This window comes from Mesoplodon mirus (genome assembly GCF_964341445.2).
Source record: "Mesoplodon mirus genome assembly, chromosome: 5".
Classification (NCBI taxonomy): Eukaryota; Metazoa; Chordata; class Mammalia; order Artiodactyla; family Ziphiidae; genus Mesoplodon; species Mesoplodon mirus.
The window spans coordinates 95,460,377-95,479,690 of NC_138980.1; the positions used below are offsets into that span (position 1 = coordinate 95,460,377).

Below are 19,314 nucleotides of genomic sequence, written 5' to 3' on the forward strand. Positions count from 1 at the left end.
AGAGAGTCATGCTAACATAAGTTTTCAAATAAAACTGCAAACAGGGCTTCCCTGGTGGTGCAGTGGTTGAGAGTCCACCTGCCGATGCAGGGGATACGGGTTCGTGCCCCGGTCCAGGAAGATCCCACATGCCGCAGAGCGGCTGGGCCCGTGAGCCATGGCCGTTGAGCCTGCACATCCGGAGCCTGTGCTCCACAACGGGAGAGGCCACATGAGAGGCCCGTGTACCACAAAAAACAAAAACAAACTGCAAACAGATAATAAATAAAACCACATTTATTTAACATTATTATAAATATTGGCCCCAACATGCTTCCCTACATACCCCATCGATTCACATCCATTCCTAAATATGTTCTATGTATATACAAACATATATATACTTTTTTATTAATAGATTCATTCCATAAATGTTATTCTATAATGTCTATTCCTAAATATGTTCTATGTATATACAAACATATATGTACTTTTAAATTAATAGACTCATTCCATAAATGTTAGTCTATAACTTGTTTTTGCTTTTTATCATATACTCTGGTGATCTTTCCATACAAGCATATATAAAAACCTATCTTATTCTATTTAAAACCTGAATAATATGGGAAAATTGTGGGGTTAGTATAGACCTAACATAATTCATTTACCAATCCCTTACTGATGAATATTTAGTGTGTTTCCAGTGTTTTGCCACTGTTTTGAGACCTGTATAATCCTTGGCCTCTATCCAAACTATATGTGTGTGTGTGTGCGTGTGTGTGTATACACACACATATATATGTGATTTCTTAGAAACCCTCATTCATACACAGATATTAATAAGTTAGGAAGTTTAACCTACAAATTGCTTGAAATGTTTTTGTATATATCAAATTTAATAATTAATGAAGGTGACATAATATTATACCTTGTAACAGTTTTCTTTTCATATTTTGGAACTAACAAAAATTTTTCAGATCTCAAACATAGCCAAAGGCCCCTGAAAAACCTAAGCATTGTGCTCAGAGTCCTTAACGTACAAAACCACCCCAAGCAGTAATTTTAAAAATAAGAACAAAAACCAATACATAGCAATACAAAAGACCCCAAATAGCTAAAACAAATAGAACAGAGCTGGAGGAATCATGCTCCCTGATTTCAGATTATACTACAAAGCTACAGTAGTCAAAACAGTATGGTATTGGCACAAAAACAGACACATACATCAATGGAACAGAATAGAGAGCCCAGAAAAAACCCCACATACTTACGGTCAATTAGCCTACGACAAAGGAGGCAAGAATATACAATGGAGAAAAGACAGTCTCTTCAATAAGTGGTGCTGGGAAAACAGAACAGCTACATATAAAAGAATGAAATTAGAACATTCTCTAATACCATGTACAAAAATAAACTCAAAATGAATTGAAGACCTAAATGTAAGATAGAAAACCATAAAAGTCCTAGAGGAAAACACAGGCAGAACAGTCTTTCACATAAATCATAGAAATTCTTTTTTGGATCTGTCTCCTAAAGCAAAGGAAATAAAAGCAAAAATAAACAAATGGGACCTAATTAAACTTAAAAGATTTTTGCATCACAAAGGAAACTATTGACAAAACAAAAAGACAACCTACTGAATGGGAGAAAATATTTGCAAATGATATGACCAATAAGGGGTTAATATCCAACATTTATAAACAGCTCATACAACTCAACATCAAAAAAAACCAAACAACCTGATTAAAATATGGGCAGAAGACCTGAATAGACATTTTCCCAAAGACAACATGCAGATAGCCAACAGACACATGAAAAGATGCTCAACATCGCTAATCATCAGGGAAATGCAAATCAAAACCACAATAAGATATCACCTCACACCTGTCAGAATGGCTATCAAAAAAAGAACACAAATAACAAATGTTGGCAAGGATGTGGAAAAAGGGGACCCTTGAACACTGCTGGTAGGAATGTCAATTGGTACAACCACTGTGGAAAACAGTATGGAGGTTTCTCAAAAAACTAAAAATAGAGCTACCATATGACCCAGCAATTCCACTCCTGGGTATATACCTGAAAAAATGAAAATGCTAATTTTAAAAGATACATGTACCCCAATGTTCATAGCCACATTACTGACAATTGTCAAGACATGGAAGCAACTGAAGTGTCCATCAAAGATGAATAGATAAAAAACGATGAGGTATATATATACAATGGAATACTACTCAGCCATAAAAAAGAATGAAATGTTGCCATTTGCAGCAACATGGATGGACTTGGAGGGTATTTGCTAAGTGAAATAAGTCAGACAGAGAAAGACAAATACTGTATAATATCACTCATATGTAGAATCCAAAAATATAACAAACTAGTGAATATAACAAAAAAAGAAATAGACTTACAGATATAGAGAACTAACTAGTGGCTACAAGTGGGGAGCCAGAAGTAGGGAGGGACAGAATAGGGGTAGGGGATTAAAACATACAAACTACTATATATAAAATAAGCTACAAGAATATATCATACAACATAGGAAATATAGCCAATATTTGATAATAACTAAATGGAGTATAACCTTTAAAAATTGTGAATCACTATATTGTACACCTGTAACTTATATAATATTGTAAATCAACTATACTTCAATTTAAAAAAAATGAATACACAGAACTTACTATGTGCCAGGGACTCTTCTAAGTATTCCACATTTACTCATACATGTAATCTTCATAACAACACTATGAATTGGGTGCCATTATTATTACCATTTTACATTTTGAGGAAAATGAGGCATAAAAGGATTAAATAATCTGTCCATTTTCACAAAGGTAATAAGCCATACTGTCAGGATTCAGACCCAACCAACTCAACATGTTAAGCTTGTACATGTATCTTTGAGTACTTGTATGCTAAAGTCCTAGGAGTGGAATTTCTAAGTTAAAAAGTTTGCAAGTTGAATTTTGATGTATATTGCCAAATTATTCTCCCAAAAGGTTATACTAATTTACATTTCTGCCAAGACTTTATAAGAAGGCTCATTTTCCCATATCCTACACAGCACTGGGTACTATCAAATTATGTAATCCTTCCCAATCTGGTAGTTGAAATAGCTTCTTTTTTTAAAAATGTATATTTCTTTCATTGTCACAGGATTACTGGTCATTTGTTTTGTGTTTATTTTTCTGGAAACTATGTGCTCATTTGTTTCATTCATTTCTATTGCACCTAATATTCCAACATAAACAACAAAATTAGCAAATCAATGCCTCAGGAAAGAAAAGATATGTTTACATTTAATACACTAACATTATGGTAAAAAGAAAGATTTTCCTTACATTAAAATATATAGGGCCTCCCTGGTGGCGCAGTGGTTGAGAGTCCGCCTGCCGATGCAGGGGATGCGGGTTCGTGCCCCGGTCTGGGAGGATCCCATGTGCCGCGGAGCGGCTGGGCCCGTGAGCCATGGCCGCAGGGCCTGCGCATCCGGAGCCTGTGCTCCACAACGGGAGAGGCCACAGCAGTGAGAGGCCCGCATATCGCAAAAAGAAAAAAAAAAAAAAAAAAAAAAAAAAAAAAAAAAAAAAAAAAAAATATATATATACACACATATATACACATACATATAGATGTTTTAATGGAATTAATTTAGAATATTTTAACAGTGTCAATAGACACACTGAATAACTCATTCTTGGAATAAAATTCTTGAGGAAAGTCTAATTTTAAACTCATCTACTGAATTTAGACACTGTTCAACAAAATATAGCTAAAGTTTTGCCTCAGTAAGAGGTAAGCAATTAAACCTATCACATTATCAAAGATTTATTACCTTTAATTTATTGCATTTTTGTTCATTGCTTCATCACCACAATTAAGAAATAATGATTTATGAATATAACTAATTTTGCTCTAATTATACCCTAAAAGCAATAAAACAAATTCTTCTTTAGTCACAAAATCTCTTATTTTACATAAGCTTATAACAGGTAGCTATTTTTAATTTTACCTCATAACACTCCAATATCTATATGCTCATTCTTTCTTGGTGTATTAAATTAAATTGATCAATTGTAGCATAAACTCCTTGAAAGTATTAAACCTTACAACCTTAAACACACAGTAAATATATTTTGATGAATAAATGAATGAATTATTTGGGGTCAATATGATGACTTAAAAAAACAAGAGTAATTGATGTCATGTTCCTTCACCAAGCAGCACAGGAATTAAGGAATGGAATTTGTCACTGAAGAAGAATTGAGAAACCCTACCATCTATTTTATGACATGCATTCAACTCTATTGATAAGAGCAGTTTCTCAACCGTGGCACTACTGACATTTTTGGCAGATAATTCTTTGCTGTTGGAGGCTGTCCTGTGAAACGTAGGCTGCTTAGCAGCATCCATGGCCTCTACCTTCCCAACTGGTAAATAAAAATGTCTCAGACATTGTCAAATGTCCCCTGGGAACAAAAATTGCCCAGGGTGAGAACCACTGGTTTAGAGATAGCTGACATTGTAAGAGTATACCTAAAGTCAAAGAGAGATTCCTGAGAAGGGTTTTAAAACTTGAGAAATAGCTTCAAGAATCGCATTATGGCTGCTCAAAAAGACCCTCTAATGCAGGGTACTCCCATGCCTCCATTCCTCTCATCAACGGTCACTCCCCCGTAACTATCAAGCCTTCATCTTGGACAAGGTAATTCAACAAGCATTTGTTAGTTTCTTCATCCCATCTGGCCGACTTTAAAGACATTAAACCCCTTACCAAGAGCTAGTCCCAGGATCCTACCACTTAATTATCTGTAACACTACAATGTCACTGAACAACAGAAGGGAGATTGCTTAATTACACAGATAGGAACTTTCGGCTGTGTCTTTTGAGGTAAAATTTCAATAAGTCAGGTGATATAATATGTCCAATACTGAAAAGAAAATAAGTATGTAATCATTTCTAGCTGTAGTTCTCACACAGGTATAGGTACATACAACGTTTATCAATAAATATAAGTTTCTTTGTGTTGCTCCTGAACAAAATCAGCAGATAGGTTAAATATCTTTAAATATACTTTAGAAGTAGAATGCCTTAATTATGTTTTCTAAATTTTAAAATGTACTGTTACTAGCCTTAAATGTTTGAAAAGGACAAAAAACACATTAAGATTTCTCAGAAGTCTTTTAAAATTTTATGCAATAATAACAAAAAGTGAAAAACGAACTGATATAATAGCCTATAACAGAAGATACTTCTGCTTATAAAGAGAAAAGAACTCAAAAGTCAAATTTTTATACTAAATGCTTCTGATATCTATAAGTCTCTTCTTATCTCTAACACTCATTGTCCTCATTTCCAAAATGGTTCTGCTATTTAGAGAATGAAATGGGATAAAAAAAATTTCTATAAATTTTGGAAAAAATAAAACATTATTCCAATATAAGATATCAGCAATAACTGGGCAAATGAATGTAACATCACACAGAATTTTTTTTTTTTTTTTTTTTTTTTTTTTTGCGGTACGCAGGCCTCTCACTGTTGTGGCCTCTCCCGTTGAGGAGCACAGGCTCCAGACATGCAGGCTCAGCGGCCATGGCTCATGGGCCCAGCCACTCCGTGGCACGTGGGATCCTCCCGGGCCGGGGTATGAACCCGTGTCCCCCGCATCAGCAGGAGGACTCTCAATCACTGCGCCACCGGGGAAGCCCCATCACACAGAATTTTGATTTTCAGAATTACCGAAATTAGTGATGATAATGGGTAAAGTTAACATATTTCTCAAAACATTTCACTCTGACCAAAGATCAGTTCATGTGTACTTTTCATTACTTCCAAGAAAATAAAAATTAGAATTTTAAATCTGATAAAGTTTAACTATTAAGTAGTAACACTAATATTTAAGCTTCAGATTTTCTAAATACTTACATTACTTGCAAACTTTCTGCTGTTAAATTATTCCACATAATCTCATTTGCCTGTAGATTTTCATTGTCTTCTAGTAAGGAAGTATCAAACTCAATTTCTTGCTCCTTAGCAGCTGTCGTTCTAGTAAAGTATGCCAAATAATTTTTATCAATATGAATGTACTATCATAATATGTCTTAGTACATACCAAAGGCAGAATATTTGTTCTTATTTAAAATTATGTTAACAAAGTAGAGTAAAAACAAATAGAATAAATCAAACTAAACCTTAGGCCTCAAAGATCTAGTCAAGTAATTTCAGTTTAGCTTCCTCATTTGTAGAATACAGATATTAACCTGCTTTATTCCTTCCTCGATGGTAATGAGTATAAAATAAGATGATGCATGCATGAAAAAATAATTGATGTATTATTACTATAAAGTTTAACACAAACAGAAAACCATTAGTTTATTATTATTATATAATTGTTAAAAAGAAAATACAATTTCATGGATTAAATATGGGTTTAAGCAGTGATGTAGTTAACAACTGAAAAACTTTTCAAGATCATTATATAAATTAAATAGTTATCGTCATTGAGAAAGGATTTTGAAAATAATTAAAAACAAATTAATATGAAATAGCCTATTTCCTAACAAGCTCTTCAATGTTTCTTATTTTAATTCAGTTAAATATTATATGGTAAAAAAAAAAGTAATACTGTTATAAATACTGAAAGAAGAATGAAAATATCACACATACCTGTGAACATCTATGAAATTATTGTATTCTGTGCTAGGGTCTATCTGTTCAACTGACATTTGAATCTCTTTATGGACATTCACTATTTCCTCTGTAACAAGACTGGTTATCTGGCTGTATTCATCAAATATACCTTTCCTGAAAAGAAAAGAAGACTTTACAACATTTTAAAGTTTTATCAGAGAAACATAGGCCCAAAAAGGATTTAAAACAATATGCAATATAATGCCAATTTTTACAGATGGTGATTTAACGCACCACCTTATTTCATATACCTGGATAGTGAAGTGAAGAGATTACACACGTGTACAGATTAATAATTTATATTTGATATAATATAATAATTGTAAATGATCTAGAGTAAGGCATTACATCTTCCAATATCTATCTAACATATCCAAAGTGTAAGCCAGTGCTAATCACTTTCTGTTTCTAAACATCACCACTGAAATGCTGATTCCATAACATGGAACTGTGGATCAACTCCTGTCTATTTAATGTTTCATTCAGTGCCTGCCACTTCCTCACATGCCCTAGCTCCTGGTTCTTCTCTTGCTCCTGGGCCTCTGCTCTTTTTCATATTATACTTACAGAGTTTAATTGGTTTATACCTTCAATGACATCTCAATCTCTTCTCCTGACCTCCAGCTAGTAGCAAAAATAATCATAAAAGTTATTAGGCTTATCTAATAAATGCAAAAGGAAAAACTATTCTGTTACAAAGACCCAATCTCCAACTTAAGAATGTTATGCTGTAAAAATATACACTTGCTCATTAGTAGCCTTAAAAAGTGCAGACAAACAAGCTTATCCTGCATATACCCAAATAAATATAAGGCCTTGCTTGTTTTTCTTTTCCAAAATCATCACTTATAAAAAGTAATCCTACAAAACTTCTCTTATTATGAAGCATTCTCTCAATTACTTCATTCTGAACAGCAAAATACTGTTTGGGTTAAAAAAAATTAAATTCAAACTGCTTCAGGCAATGCTAGCTTGGAATGATTACAGAAATCACCTGATAGACACAGTTTAAAGAAAAGAGGGAGGCAGAGAAATTTAATACAGATTTAGTAAATATTCCTGGGGTTATGACCTCATAATTGAAAGTACTGAATGATATTAATGTAAATAAGACTATCTAGATAATTCTTAAAAAGCAAAACAGTAAGTGGTTATGATGTGGAGATCATTAACACATCTTTAAGACAAATGGGGAAAAAAAGGAAGAAGTCTCCTAATGTTATATGAATGAGTACTTGTGACATAGGATTCAATTTCAGTGATACTATATCATGCTTGGATTTTTTTAAATGCTAGATCTAAAAAAATTTATTACAAAGTAAAGATAATACACTGTGTGAAACTATTGTATGTCTTAAAAAAGGATGTTCTTGCAATGATGAAGACACTATTATTGAAGATTCATATGGAGAGTTTGAGAAAATATTGATTCATAAAATGAAAGCAGGAAAGGAAATGTTTATAGATCAACAATATGTAATTTAAAGTAGACATTACTAAATTTATGAATTAAATATTTTAAGTAGACATTTCACTATTTCATCAATACCCTTAAAAGTTGACATATTCAAGTTGACTAAAAACACTTTATCTTTTTTTGGGAAATGGGGGATCACCTAAACCAGCAAATAAAGGAGATAAAGTCTACCATAGGGTGGCATATTGAATTGATCTGTATGGTAAGCATGTATGCATTTGAATTACTGACCAACGTTGTTTGCTCCTTGAAGGCAAAGATTGTGACCTACTCATCTCTACATCTGCAAGCACCAGGGTGCTTTGCATACAGCAGAACTTCAATAAACATTTGTTCATTTTAATCTCATACAACAAAAAGCTGGCAAATAAACCAAAAAATTATTTCCTTTGGGCTTATCAGTTGCTAAAGATTTAAACCCAATCCTCTGGAGGTAGATATCCACTTCTTAACACTTGTCAAGGGAATTCCCTGGCAGTCCAGTAGTTAGGAATCTGTGCTTCCACTGCCGAGGGCCCAGGTTCAATCCCTGGTTGGGTAACTAAGATCCCACAAGCTGTGTGGCATGGCAAAAAACAAACAAACAAACAAAAACTAACACTTGGCAAACTAAAGATTTTTTTTTTTCAGTTAAATTTCTAGCTAACTGGAGCAAAACAAAAACATACAAAAATAAGAGACATTCTTGGGGCTAGCTAGAAGGTTGTGGAGTTGAGTGAGCGTAAACTGAAAGGATAACAGAAGTGAAAACCAAGGTAGAATAGGTATGAAATACCCATTGAGCTAGTTCAATGATGCAGCTTACAAAACAAAGACAATTTTTATACGAAAGGTGAACTAGCAGAAAAAAAAATGTTAAAATCATTTTATGAAGGGATTTTATATCAAATAGGAAATGTATCTTACAGTGCTTTTATCATTTCTTCTTGCATCTTTTGTAAGGAATCCAGAAGCAGAGGAAGTGTAGTGTCATAATACTGACTCTGATGAAGCTGCGCCCCTTTCAATGCCAATACATACTGATTATGCAACATATGAAGTTTCATTGTGGCTTTGTCGTAACGTTCCTTAGCCTTTTCAGTTTCTTTCCCTGAAAAAAAAATTCAATAAAGTTAGCAAAGAGATAATTTTAAAAGTTCTATCTTCACTATGTGCAAACTGAGTTACCACTATTTCATGTTATCTCATATATTTTATGAATAATCAAAAGGTTACTGAACACATACTATGTTTATTTGCCAGTACTTTGTACAAAGGATGCTCTGAAGGAAGTATGCACTGCAGTAAATGTTTGGTGAATAAAGGTTAATGTACAATTTTTTGAAAAATTGTACAGATATATGATCCTTCTCATCTTCAAGGAGCTCACACCAAACTGGAACAACAGTGCACATGAAATTGTATAACCAAGAAAACAAGAAAGTTTGTAAATAATGTTAAACTTTGAGGTCTAGGTTTGAGATATGAATAAAGACCAGGGAAGTCAGAGGAGACTGTGGAGAAAAGAGACCTTAAAAGATGAGTGAAGTCTGGAAAGGTATAAGAAAGACAGGATAGACAACAGTTCCTCCCTCTCACCCTCTCTTTCTCCATTTCTTCCTTCCTTTCATTCAGTAAATATTATTAACTGTTCACCCCCAGGAACTGTGCTAGACACTGAGAATTGAGTATTTGGCAAAACAGAGTCTTTGACGTACAGCCCATAGTCTAGTGATTTGGAATACTGAGTGAAAACATGAAGAGAATAAGCAATGTTCCATAGGCAAGCAAGGCAGTAAGCTCAAAGACAGCAAGTTTTGAGGAAATGAAGGAAATATGTCTGTACAGGTAGGACAGTTTTAGGTTGTGAATGACTTAAAAATCAAGCAGAGAAATTTAAACGATGCAGAAGAAGTCTAGGAGATGATAATTTTATGAACTAAAACTTTTTGTGGACTTCCCTGGTGCTGCAGTGGTTAAGAATCCGCCTGCCAATGCAGGGGACACGGGTTCGAGCCCTGGTCCAGGAAGATCCCACATGCCGCAGAGCAACTAAGCCTATGCACAGCAACTCCTGAAGCCCCCGCTCGCCACAACAAAGAAGCCACCACAATGAGAAGCCCACGCACCGCAACTAAGAGTAGCTCCCACTCGCTGCAACTAGAGAAAGCCCACGCGCAGCAACGAAGACCTAACCCAGCAAAAATAAATTAAGTAAAATAAATTAATTAAAAAAAAACTTTTTGTGGTTCCTTTACTAAAATCATTCAGAAAATATTTACAGACTGGGAATATAAATGAGTGGCTATACAAATAAATGAAATTTTTAAGCAGATCGTCAATGTTTGATGCAAACTGAACAAATATTTCTTGTCAATTATTTAGATTTAGGGAATAAACTTTTCAAAGTATATATTAATTTTTGCCCTCTATCCAAGGAGACTCCTCCAAATGAATCTTTCCCCAAAATAGATCTTATGTTGAGAATTTTAGACACCAGAGGCTCTCCTCTGCTTCCACTCTGTTCAGGCTCAGCATCCATCTGGGTATTCCCTACAGACAGGAGTCAGAAAAGTATTCCCTATTGGACAATGTCCTCAGCCGAGGGCCAAAAGCAGAGAAAAGGTCGGGGATTTTGCAGACAGAGGAAACCTCAGAACATGCTCAGGTATAGCAATAGAATTAGAACAATTTTCTTGCCTTTCTCATCATTTTTCTAATTCTGAGGCAAGGAACTACATCCAGCTGGTGAAAAAGGAAACAGAACTTTCCAGCAGACTGGTATGTCTCTATTACTAACAAATTCTAGTGCTTCTGGATACTAGAACCATCACTGACTTCTTCCGGGGAGCTGCATATAATATTTTACAGAGCATAATTCTCTAACCAAAGACCATTAGCTGGTTCCTATTCAGAGGGATATTCATAATTGTCCAAGTTATTCACAAAGTGTTGCCCTGGATAACCTATTTCACTTTATAACATAAAGAACCTGTTGATAAGAAAATAACTTAATCACTAGAGTATATTTCCTAACCCTTTCACAGCTGACTGGAAAGAGATTCTAATACAGAGTGAAAGAGATTTCACTACAGTGGGAGGATGGGAGCAAATAATTAATTCAGTTCTGATCTGAAGGGGTCAGAAAAAGATAACATTAGCCATCAAACGAGTGGGTTTTCTCACTTTTTGACTGCAATCCACAGGATAATATATTTTACACCATGAACCAGTAAATAATCATATAAAATTTTAAATACATAACTGAAATAAGAAATTCATTAAAAAATTCTTCCCCTTATTATGAAGGATGCTCTGTGATTTTTTAAAAATTCTATCATTTGAATTATGAATTTTTAAAAATGTTCATTCAGAAACCAATAAATTTTTTGCCTCATCTAATATAAATCCCTAGAGTAGTTGTAACTTACTCTGTATGGCATTAACTTAGGAATTAATAAACCACTTCAATAATGCTAATCACAAATGATTTTTTTAACATTCCCAGGAACACATCTGCCTACCTGTTCAATTGCTTTAATAATTTTTTCATAGAATACTATATTTATTTACCCATAAACATTGCTACTTAGCACCTTCTTGCAGAAACACATTTCTAAAAGAGCCAGTACAATTGATACATCTACAGCCAGCCCTGCAGCCTTCCTCTAAAATGACAACCCCCTTTTCTGCTTACCCACATGAGTCAGGGGGAGACTCCCATGTGAAGATACCACCCAAGATCCAAATTGTATTCTCAACGAAATAGGTACCAATCTTTCGGCTGGAAGCTATGTCACATTAATGCCTGAACACCTGCTGGAGTGAAAGTCCATGAACACTTGCTGCAGAAGTTGCCAGGACAGCCCTTCCTAAGGCCCTTTTCTTTGAGTTGGTTTTGTTTTGCTTTGTTTTGTTTTTGATTCATTATTTTTAAACTAGTTTAAGTTGCTGTTGCTTGGAATTCAACAAATTCTGACAACAGACATTTCAAAAGTTCACGTACAATTATGCAGATAAATTAATTCTAAGTAATAAAGAAGTCTTCTGGGGTCCACGTGTTCATAATAAGAAAATAAGGCAACAATATTTGAGTACTGTATTCTAATTTGTTGATTTTTATTATAAGTTAAAAAATTATAACTAGTAAATTCAATGAAGTCCATATTCTATGTCACTTCTTTAAAAATATTGCTTTTTATATGAACTCTATTATTCCCAATTAATTACTTAGATTTTTTAGTGTAACTTCAAGAGTCAATCTTTCCACACAAACATTTTCATGGAGACATTTAAACCATTTAAACCACCCATCTGTCCTCCTATTTGCACAGATTTTAAAGCTGCACTTGGTTATAAGATGTACTTGGGCATGCACCCCATACTTCCTCCCTTGTAGACATGAACAAAAAGTTTCAAAAACAAGCTCACTTGCCATGATTTGAAACGGGATTCTATTGTACTTTTTCTTGATTTGTTTTAAAATAAACATTTAGGGTTCCAAAGAGACTATGTAAGTAAATTCAAGAAATAGTAATACTGTGTGAAAACCATAGTTACAACTAAATTTTTTTTAATTCCATTCACGTAAAATATATTGCAAAATACTACCCACCACCATTCCTGCCACACAGCTTTTTGGTTCAGAATATCTAGATCAATATTATACTTTCTTAACTTTTAAAGAACTACACTTGAGCTTAAAATTAATGTGAAGTACACAGAGTGAATAAATTCTAATGACAGACACAGAATCATACCTCTGTTGCTGTATGCTTTTTTTTTTTTTTCAAATGATGAGAAGCACTGAAGCAGGGAATGGAGTTATTCTATGTGTCAATTAACAGGGAGAAAAACATTCAATTTTTCCTCCTCCACATAATGAAATTCACAAAGAGGTTGAATTACAATTCTTTTCCACCACTTGTTGACAAACCCGTTTAATGTTTGTAGTAGCAGAGTGTGTATACAACATGTCATGCCACAAACAATATTATGAAGCCAGCAAAACTCAATTATGTATGTTTGACATTTATAAGAGACAGTCTAGACTAGCCATTAAGCTAGTCTAGAAAGTCAAGTATTTTTTATTATAAACTTCTGAAGCATTTACCATTTTTAAAATATTATGGTGAAAAGCCTCTGGATAATAAATGAGAAGTGATTATTTTCCAAAAGTAAACTGCAAGTAGTCTCCGCTTTGATTTGGATAAATATTCTCCCACCTTACATTTTTCCTTTCTTTCAAAACGTTCCTCCTCAACTATATAACGTTTACTTATTACTCTGAGTAAAAAGAAAATGAATGAGAATTCATCTTAACTTACAAGTTATTTGGCCTAAATGTCCACATATGTTTTTTCACTTGGAAGCTAAAGTTCAAGTATGATATGTGGGAACAATGAATGAGCTACCTATTTTACTCAGTGATGTTCTGAGTCAATTTTCATCTCAGCTTCTCCTTTGTTTAGCTGTGCAACCCAAGCAGTCATTTAATCTAAATTTTAGCGTCTAATTTTTAATCCTAGGAGTTAAATCATGTGCCCTTCTCAATCCATTGGGTTGTGATGGAAATCAAATGGCAGAAAATTGTCACAATGCACAGTTAACAACAAAGGCTAAAGAAGACACAGAATTTGGAGAGCTGAAAAAAGCTTTTTGATTATATGCTCCTATGAAGCATTAAAAAATACAAGATGTGGGCTTCCCTGGTGGCGCAGTGGTTGAGAGTCCGCCTGCCGATGCAGGGGACGCAGGTTCATGCCCCGGTCCAGGAAGATCCCACATGCCACGGAGTGGCTGGGCCCATGAGCCATGGCCGCTGAGCCTGCGTGTCCGGAGCCTGTGCTCCACAACGGGAGAGGCCACAACAGTGAGAGGTCCGCGTACCACAAAAAAAAAAAAAAAAAAAAAAAATACAAGATGTGCATCCATACTGTGTTAGTTTTAATAAATTTCCTAGTATAAGAAAATTTGACGTATCAATCAAGAAATATTTATTGAAATGCATTATGAGTTTTAAACTGTTCAAGGAACTAAAACCGTGATATTTTAAAATTCAATATAAAATACCTTTAAAAAGCAAGCTCTCGGGCTTCCCTGGTGGCGCAGTGGTTGACAGTCCGCCTGCCGATGCAGGGGACACGGGTTCGTGTCCTGGTCCGGGAAGATCCCACATGCCGCGGAGCGGCTGGGCCCGTGAGCCATGGCCGCTGAGCCTGCGCGTCCGGAGCCTGTGCTCCGCAACGGGAGAGGCCACGGCAGGGAGAGGCCCACGTACCGCAAAAAAAAAAAAAAAAAAAAAAAAGCAAGCTCTCTAGTTTGGAAATATCAAGCAAGGAAATATCATTTCCTTGCATATAGTGACTGCTAGATTCAACTGACCCACAGTCTTTTAATAACCTATAAATTGAATGATATACCATGGTCAAAGCTGTATTCTCTCTTTTTTTTCTTAATTATTATTTATTTATTTGGCCACACGGCTTGAGGGATCTTAGTTCCCCGACCAGGGATCAAACCCATGCCCATTGCAGTGGAAGGCTGGAATCTTAACCTCTAGACCGCCAGGGAAGTCCCAAAGCTATATTCTCTAACTGCAAAGCTGTGCATGGGGGGATTCTGAGTAGCTGGGCAGCAGCATAATTCTGAATCTCCCACATATCACCTAAAAATATAATAAAGAACAAAAAGAAAAACAAAACCTGCACCCTCAGTATAATAGGCAGAGAATGTCCAAATTTTAAATTTTCCGTGAGTAGAAAAATAAACATCAAATCTTTGCAAATGATCTCTCACCCTCCCACTGCAAGCATTCATGGACACCAAAGACTGTTCTGAAAAAAAAAAGAAAAGAAAAATGCACTAAAGAGAGAAGAGAAGAGCTAGCAGTATGCCTAAGGCTCGTCTAAAACCACCATAAGAATAAGATGATCCACCCTACATGTGAAAGTACTGAAAACGTGTAATGGTAGATCACCGAACTGACTACAAGGAAGGGATTTAAAAGTGCATATGGAAGATAATGGAGGCAGTCTTAGAAAGGTAATACTTCAGGCAGAAATGGTTAAAACGAAGGGCCTTTGGTAAAGGGAAAAAGAAAAAATCCTGCAGAAAAAGAAAATAAAGACAAATAAAAGGACACAAATCTTTGTCAAGAACATGAAAAGAATGAGATTCTACCCTGCTTGGCAAGTTAAAAAGTTAGGCTGCCTCAATTTCATGGATGTGGGCAAAAGAGACAAGACTCTTGGGACAGAGACAAAGGACAGTTTATTTCTCACGGCAGTATGAGTAGCTAAAGTATCATCATTTGTGAACAAAAGACCATAAAGTCAAACAACAACCAACAAATTCACAGAAAATGTATGTACCATGTATAACAGATAAAGGGCTATTCACTGTAATATACCTTTTAAATTCTTAAAATTTTAAGAAAAAAAAAGACCAAACTTCAATTTTTTTAAATGCGCAAAAGAACTCACTAAAAAATAAATACTTTTAAATGGCCTTTAAACATATAAAGAGGTGGCCAACCTCAATCCCTCACTCATAATAAAAGAAATGCAAATCAAAATTACCTACCAAATTGGCAAACACTGTTTTGGCAAGGATGTGGAGAAACTGATACTCATACATATCTGGTGGGAATGTAAATTGGTACAATTTTTATAGAAGGAAATTTGGCAACATCTAACAAAACTACACACACAGTTACATTTTGACTCTGCATTCACACTTCTAGAAATTTATGCTTAAGATATTCCTTCAACAATAAAAAAAAACCTTACACACAAGCTTATTCATGGTAGTAGTGTAAATAACTGAAAAAACTACAAATAAACTATATGTCCATACACAGGAAAGTGCTTGAATAACTTATAATGAAGTGCTATGCAGCAATTAAAAAGAATTACAAAGAAATCTACAAACTGAAATACTGAGATCTTTCAGGATACAATGTCAGGTAGAAAATCAAAATAAAAAAGCATATCATAATATTGTAGTTTTTGTATAAGAAATAAAGAGATATAGTTAAAGAAGATATAGTTCTCTAAATATCTACTTTTGTACAGTTCTGACTTTTGAAACCATTAATGTCTAACCATTAACAAAATAAACAAAATCAACAAGGGTAAGAGCAGAAAAACAACATAAAATGGGACACAATAGAAACAAATGAACCAAACTGTATTTCCCAGTGAGTAATGTAACCACACTGAAAGGAGTGGGGAAGGAAAGCATTAACCCAAGTAACTTTGGAAACAGTATTTGACTACAGAGGAAGACTAAAGACAAAAAGAGGTCTAAACAAATACTGAACTGTAGTCAGTAGGTTTCTTTTTTCAGAGGCATAAATTAGCAATTCTGAAATCATCTTCTGTTATTTTAGGATTGAACAAGTAAGTAGATTGTGAATAATAGTAGCCAGGTGTCTCACTGTCAGAGAAGGAAATTACAAATACATAAATAGGAAAAGACAGAATGGACTATTTGGTGTTCAACTGGAATCGGAAATATCAATGTGAATACTTCAGTTTTAATATAGATAGAGCAATAGGTATAGAAATAGGCACAGATGTATTTGTGTGTGTGTGTGTGTGCATACATTTGCTTATTTCTTATCTATATCCACTGAAAGGACCTAAAACAAAGACATCCCAGTAGGAATGAGCACACCCAGTGCCCAAATATTGGTTTCTAAATACTATTTTCTACTAAATGGAACTATGGCTCCTTAGGGAAATGAAGCAAGACCTAGAGCAGAAAAAGTATAAGATGAGCCAGAAAATAAGTGCTCAATAAATAACAGGAACATGTCAAAATGACAAAAGAACCAGTTTTTGTTTCTCTCTCATGTACAGACAAAGAAAAGGATAAAGTAAATGTGCTAAAATATTAATATTTGGAGAATATGTGTGAAATATATATGGGAATTCTTTGTATTATTCTTTCAAAATTTCTGTTGGTCTGAAATAATGTCAAAATAAAAAGTTAAAAATGGAAAGTTGTAAAAATTGATTAAAGCTCAAAAGTATCTGAATATTCACTAAATCTAAAAGATTCAATTATTTAGCCTAGAGATTAAAAGTCTCAGTGATAGAAAAAAAAACTTAGTTTTAATATGTATGTTTCAAAGCAGGTATGCTTACACTATAGGTAATATTAATAGATAAAGACAGCCAGAATTTTTTTTAAAAAACACTATCATTCTACTTTATAAGACTAGTCGAGTGTGTGGGAGAACAATGTTTACAGCAAATTAAGGGCATTCATCTTTTAAATCTTAATCCAGATTCCATGGCATCCTAAGTTCTGTGAGAGACACATATTCATAGTCTCTTCCTTAAAAATGCTTGACAAGAAAATTAAGATGGAGGTTCACAAAACAGTCATCATAATGTTAGGATATAATTGTAGAAGGGGGAGTGTAGAGATCACCATATATTTAGTATGGATAACTAACTAGTCATGATCTAAAACTCCTAATAATGTGCTATAATATACAAGGTTATCTAATAAGTTGATGAATATCCTTAATGAAGTGGTTTAAAAGCCACAGGTTATGAGTAGAATATATCTAGAAGAAACATCATATTGGTTTCCTTGGAGGAAAAAAAAAACTGGGTAATACGTGGGAGAAAAAGTTTTCCCTATCTACTTACTGATTTGTACCTTGTGATTTTGAATTTGGAACCATATAAAGTATGAAGAGGGAGCCCATGGACCCCACTGAGAGGGGAAAAAATGGCATCTCAAGGGAAATTCCACAAGCTCTCACCACTCTATCTAACCTCTTATCTGAATAAGGCTGTAGCCTCTCTTGCACTATTTCAATGAATAAACTGCCCTTGCTCTTAGCTAAGACCAATCTATTCCCTTGGGTACTAGATCCATTCTCTAGTCCTATATAACAAAGACATTGCTCCAGCAATTCTTCCTTCATTCTGCTGTCTCATCAACTTTTCCTTCTTCATGGGAACATTTTGTCAGCAAACAAGCTATAATAGCTCCTAATCTTAAAAAAAAACTCCCCCTTGACTCTACTTCTTTTACTTAACTGCCTATCTCTCTCCTTCCCTTTACTGCAAAACTTCTAAGAAGATTTGTGTATACTAGTTATCTCCAGCTTTTTTCTTCTCATTCTTTCTTAAACCTATCCCATTTAGGTGTTTCCTTCTATTGTTCCACTGGAACTGTTCTTGTCAAAGTCACCAATAACGTATGTTTTGCTAAATCCAAACTTTACTCCTCATCTTTTGTCTTAGCAGCATGCAACTGCAAATCACCTGATCACTTGTTCTTCCTTGAAATCCCTTCACCCCACCTGGCTTCCAGAATAATATATTCTTTTGGTCTTCCTTTTGTCTTAGTCTTCTTTACAATGTCCTCTGCATTTCTGTGACTTCTTAATGTTAGGCTCAGACTTAGGACTCTTTTCTATCTTAATTAACACCCTTTGTAATATCATCAAATCTCATGGCTTTAAATATCAACTAAAAATCAGATTGATAGTTCAACCCCAGAAGTCTCCCTGGAACTCCAAACTTGGAGATCCAAGTGCAAATCTGACAACTCCACTTAGATGTCTAATAAGAATCTCAAAACCAAATGCCTGATCTTCACTTCCAAATCTGCTCCTCCTCTATTTTTCTCCATCTCAGTAACAACAATGCCATCCTCCCCATTGCTCAGGCCAAAAATATTGGAATCATTCTTGACTTCTTTCTTTCTCTCACACTCTACATCTAATTCATCAGCAAATCCTTAAGCTCTACTTTCAGTATATAATAAATCTTCAGTATCCATGGATTCCATATTTCCATGAATTCTGACCTACTGCCTAAAATTTCTTTTTAATCCCAAAATTGATATACACATTGCTTTTCAGGTCAATCATGGACATGCACACATGCAGAGCAGCAAAGGAGTCACCTGATACACACATTCTCAACTGAGGTTGAAAAGCTATGCTCGGCCTTTTTGTTTCAGCTCTTCTACTGTAAACTCTTTTTTGTAGTCTATTTAGTTCCACACTTTTTGCATTTTTGTGCTTTTCGATGGTAACTTTGCTTTTAAAATGACCCTCAAGCAGAGTGCTGAAGTGCTGCCGAGTATTCTTATGCTCAAGGAGGCTGTGATGTCCCTGATAGAGCAAATGTGTGTTAGATAGCTTTGTTTAGTCGTG

General features: G+C 34.7%; 1 protein-coding gene across 4 annotated transcripts in view; it reads right to left on the minus strand.

Moving 5' to 3' along the window:
* FER (FER tyrosine kinase) overlaps positions 1-19,314 on the minus strand; it is a 479,199-nt gene that overhangs the window by 347,359 nt on the left and 112,526 nt on the right. For all 4 annotated transcript variants that reach the window (XM_082623771.1, XM_082623772.1, XM_082623769.1 and 1 more), the window contains 3 exons: positions 9,054-9,237; positions 6,647-6,784; positions 5,906-6,025 (listed from right to left, as the gene is read on the minus strand). In XM_082623771.1, the coding sequence (XP_082479897.1) occupies positions 5,906-6,025; positions 6,647-6,784; positions 9,054-9,237 (442 nt within the window). The remainder of the gene's footprint in view (positions 1-5,905; positions 6,026-6,646; positions 6,785-9,053; positions 9,238-19,314) is intronic.